Source organism: Melampsora larici-populina, assembly GCF_000204055.1.
Source record: "Melampsora larici-populina 98AG31 unplaced genomic scaffold MELLAscaffold_488, whole genome shotgun sequence".
NCBI lineage: Eukaryota > Fungi > Basidiomycota > Pucciniomycetes > Pucciniales > Melampsoraceae > Melampsora > Melampsora laricis-populina.
Window position 1 is genome coordinate 1070 of NW_006769179.1, and position 4001 is coordinate 5070.

Genomic DNA, 4001 nt, shown 5'->3' on the forward strand with positions numbered 1-4001 from the left:
TTGAGGATAGGTTACAAAATTCTTCTAATACTAAGAAATACGTGCGTCAATACCTGCTATGAACAACTCTCACTCACTGAAACAGATGACTGAAAAAAATAATGCTCTTCACCTTCACCAGGAGTTTACACCAGAAAGTTGTCAAGACGAATTCACCATCAATGATATTTTGGATCTGGTATATATGTATGGTCAAGATTTTCTGTCTCGAGAGCAATCACAAGATGCCATCTTGCTTTTGGAGGGGGAGATAAGTCGCATCACAGCAGAAAACAAACTATATGAATCAAAATTGAAAGAAAGGATCGTCAAAATCCACCTACTTCTTGCCGAGGTGTATTTGCATGTTGGCCAACCGCTCCAGGGAGAAGAGATTTTAAAGCGAGTATGGGATGCTGGAAGCCGTTTCTATATCAATCATCTTGATAAAAATTATCTTTGGATGGCACAGCTTTATAGGCAAACCAGTAACAAAGAGCAGTGCGACACCACGTCTTGCAGACATCGAGCCCAAAAAGGAAGGGAACCCACACTATACAAAGTGAGTTTGGCCAGCGCGAATATCCTTATATGCCAAAAGAGAGCTAATTAAAATCTCGACTCCCTTAACCAGCGGCTTGCTCTGACCCCAATGGCTATTCCGGCCAAGATCAAGAGTCATTGGAAGTCTTGCATGTTGTATTTTCATCCAGATAAGGGTGGACACACTGGCGTAGCACAACAGGTAAGCTAGAATACAACCTATGTGCATCATATCTTGAATCTCATAATATTCCTTTGTTTCAGATTACGGCGGCTGCTACAGTGTTACTTGATCCAGAGAGTCGTCGCCAATACGATTTAAAGATTAATGCTTGACGAGTCTTCCAATGAGAACAGATGAGGACTGTACCCAGAGTTTCATATGCTTGTGTCGCTGGACTTCTTATTGATTGTGTGTGTAGGACTATGTGCGTAGAGAGTTGATTGATTGTGGGTTGGTCTATGCGCGTAGAGAGTTGAATGATGTGGGGCACGGGCTAGCGTTTTTCATCTGCTACGTGATAATGTATGATAGGCCAGTCCGGTGTTGATTGTTTTGCTGGATAAAATTTTGAAGGGATCCACTTCTATCTTACTTTTGTATGAATATGAAGAAAACATGGGAGTGGGATGTTCGAGTCTATCGATTTTGATTTTCTAACTGAATCATTGACATCGACGCTGGCACACCTATACTGCCCATAGCATGCACCGTAGCACAGCGGCTCCATGCTACGTGATAGGAGTGGGATATCTGACACTTTTCATGTCAACATGTGGCTACTGCCTTAGCTTAGAATCCGTAGAAGAATAGGGCCCTTTATAACATGGCTTATTGAAAAACATTTGAAAATGAAGAATGAAAAACCTCATATATACAAAGAGATGTCAATTTAGACAACAGGTATAAGAGGAAGTTAAATGAGCTGTGAACTGGAATTCGGTGTATTCCGAGAGTGATAAGTTATGGATTTTCCGAACTAAGTAGTAAATTGGTGAACACCTTCAAGGGTTGGGGTAGGCAAAATCAGGCGAGTTGTTTTAGACTTGATAGCAGCTGCCTCGGAAAGCTGGTTGAAGCAAGCAATGACCTGGCTCATTGCGCGAAACTCGTCTTCGATTGCTAGCTCACGACACGCCACGTGATTTCCAATAATTTCAGCCTGAAAATTTAATATCATCAGCAATTTATCTAGCCTTTAGTCAATCTATAGATACACTTACTCGAAAATGTTTCGCATTGCCCTCAAAGGTCACAAGAGTTGCACGGAGGTCTTCGAGCTTCGTCGCAATCGACCTTAATGTTGATGCGCTTGCTGAAGTCATTGCAATATTCCTATTGAGCGATTGACTACCCCAGCTTCCGAAGTTCATTAAACGTTTCCAAATTGGGATGCCAGCCTTGAACTTTCGTAGCTGCATGTTTTCCTCTGCAAATTGAGCACCGACACTCGCAGCGAAATCCGAGCCTCTCCTGGCCAGGGGAATGGCATCATCTATCTGCGCTTGCAGGCCAGAAAAACCTTCCGATATGGTTTGGACCAGATCACCAAATCGGTCATATGCTGATGTAGTCGAGTATTTATCTTCCCCATCAGCGATGGAAGTCAGTACGAGTCGGATCACTTCGAGCTTGGGTTTCACAATTTGAATGTCAGTTCAGGGCTGGACCACCGTTAAATCGTTATCAATTGTTCAAGAAGAACCGATGCTCTCACCTTCTGAAAAACCTTTCGCAAAAATGAGATACTCGCACTGTTCAACAGATTCACCTTGTCCCTCACATCTCTGGTCGTCTCACCAAGGTTTTGAATACATTCGGCAAGGTGGTCTTTCTTCTCTAGTATGTCTGATGCAGCGATGGCCTGAGAAAGCTCTAGTATTTCATCTTGGTAAAGGCGAACATGATTAGGATTTCCAAGGTCAAGAATCAACTCGAAGATATCACCAGCGGACCGTGCAGTCGACGTGACAGTGTTTGATAGTGAAGCCACCTTTCTCGAGTGACTATGGCCTTTGGGTCCACAGAAATAAGGCCCACCGATATACGTACAGTACCAGTACGAGGCTGTCGGAACGCGAATACTGAAACTCCTGATGAGGTACTGGTGAAGAGCTTTGGGGATAGCCGGAATCGTTACCACGAACAAAGCCAATGCAGCCCATCCAAGAAGGTGTCTTGACACGGCTAATTGATTCATTATCCTGAAAGCGTAGAAGGGAATTTGGAGTATACGAGTAATCTGTCAGTCACAAGCTCAATATCAGAACGAGTCTTGGCCTCACAAAACACGTACGCGAATAAGAGATTGTATGTTTCCAAAGGGTTCGAAGGCTTGATCTGAGCCACGAGTCGAAAAGTTGAGATGAAAAGGCTGAACTCACCAAGATTCTGAGTCTTCCTACCTCAGATAGTCGAGTATTACTCCGCGTATCCTTTGTCGGTCAAAATTTTTCTACATTAAAGGGGGGTATACGTTGAAGCGAAGCATTAAAGATCAAAGGGGTCTATCATGAAAGTTTGAGAATTTTCGGGAACTCAGGTTTACGTTCGTACCTTGACGTAATCAAGTAGACACAATACGCGTCGAAGCAGTTTAAGTTGACGTCTAAACGAGTGGGTCTGAGTGAGAAGTAAATAGAATGTGAGTTTCGCGACCTCAACAAACCTACACAGCTGAGTTTCAGTTGAGGCTCAGTCATTTCTGGAGTTGCAGCTGGTTGATCCTCTTCGAGATGTGACATCCGCTCATCATGTTTGATTTGTGCAAACGGCTCATGACACAATAGCCACGAGTACGAGGCTCAGTGGCTATTGCTTGAAGACTGCGTATGATGGCGGACTTCCTTGAGCAAAGACATAGCCTGATGATGTAGCCTAACCCACCGTATTTATTAGAGGGCTCCCCCAGCTTCTGCAATTTCAAAGTGTATAGAACTCCTACATAGAAAGATCCATCTAATTCTTCACAAAAACCCTTTGCTTTATCGTAAATTGAACTGCCATGGCTATGATATCTAGTTATGATACATCTTCACCGAATATGAACCCCAACTGGCTGGCATCCAGCATGGAAATATCCCCCGATGGAAAAATGAACGATGCAAAACTGAATGATACCAAACTGAACACGCCCGAATCGAATTCTCTACCGGACCACAAGGCCGAGCGTAATCAGCGTCACAGTTTTCAGATACGGTATATAGCACTATCTTCTATGGTACTGATCCTGGCTTGGTATTTATTTCAGGGGTAAATTGTCCCATACTTATTTTTGTTATCATTGAATCTTGCTCACTCTCACAAATATGATATCTCGTGGTTTCCTAGAAGCTCATCAGCTATAAACGTTGACCAGCTAAAAGAGGCGACAAATCAAATAAAGTCAGGTCGTGCATTGGGAGAACTTCGCAAGATTCAACACACCCCGATCACATTCATCCAATCAATGAAGTCTCTCAGTAGCTGTGAGAAAGTG

General features: G+C 43.3%; 2 protein-coding genes across 2 annotated transcripts; one reads left to right on the top strand and one right to left on the bottom strand.

The window, feature by feature from the left end:
• Positions 1-442: 442 nt before the first annotated feature.
• MELLADRAFT_91987 (uncharacterized protein) lies at positions 443-858 on the top strand (the record flags this gene model as incomplete). Its single annotated transcript, XM_007419763.1, has 3 exons — positions 443-541; positions 614-724; positions 787-858. The coding sequence occupies 3 exons, from the start codon at positions 443-445 to the stop codon at positions 856-858; spliced, it is 282 nt and encodes a 93-aa protein (XP_007419825.1).
• Positions 859-1502: 644 nt separating this feature from the next.
• On the bottom strand, positions 1503-3225 carry MELLADRAFT_70347 (uncharacterized protein; the record flags this gene model as incomplete). The annotated part of the gene is made up of 8 exons (XM_007419764.1): positions 1503-1685; positions 1747-2154; positions 2241-2529; positions 2576-2765; positions 2820-2863; positions 2929-2978; positions 3080-3145; positions 3196-3225. The coding sequence occupies 8 exons, from the start codon at positions 3223-3225 to the stop codon at positions 1503-1505; spliced, it is 1260 nt and encodes a 419-aa protein (XP_007419826.1).
• Between the last annotated feature and the right edge of the window lie 776 nt (positions 3226-4001).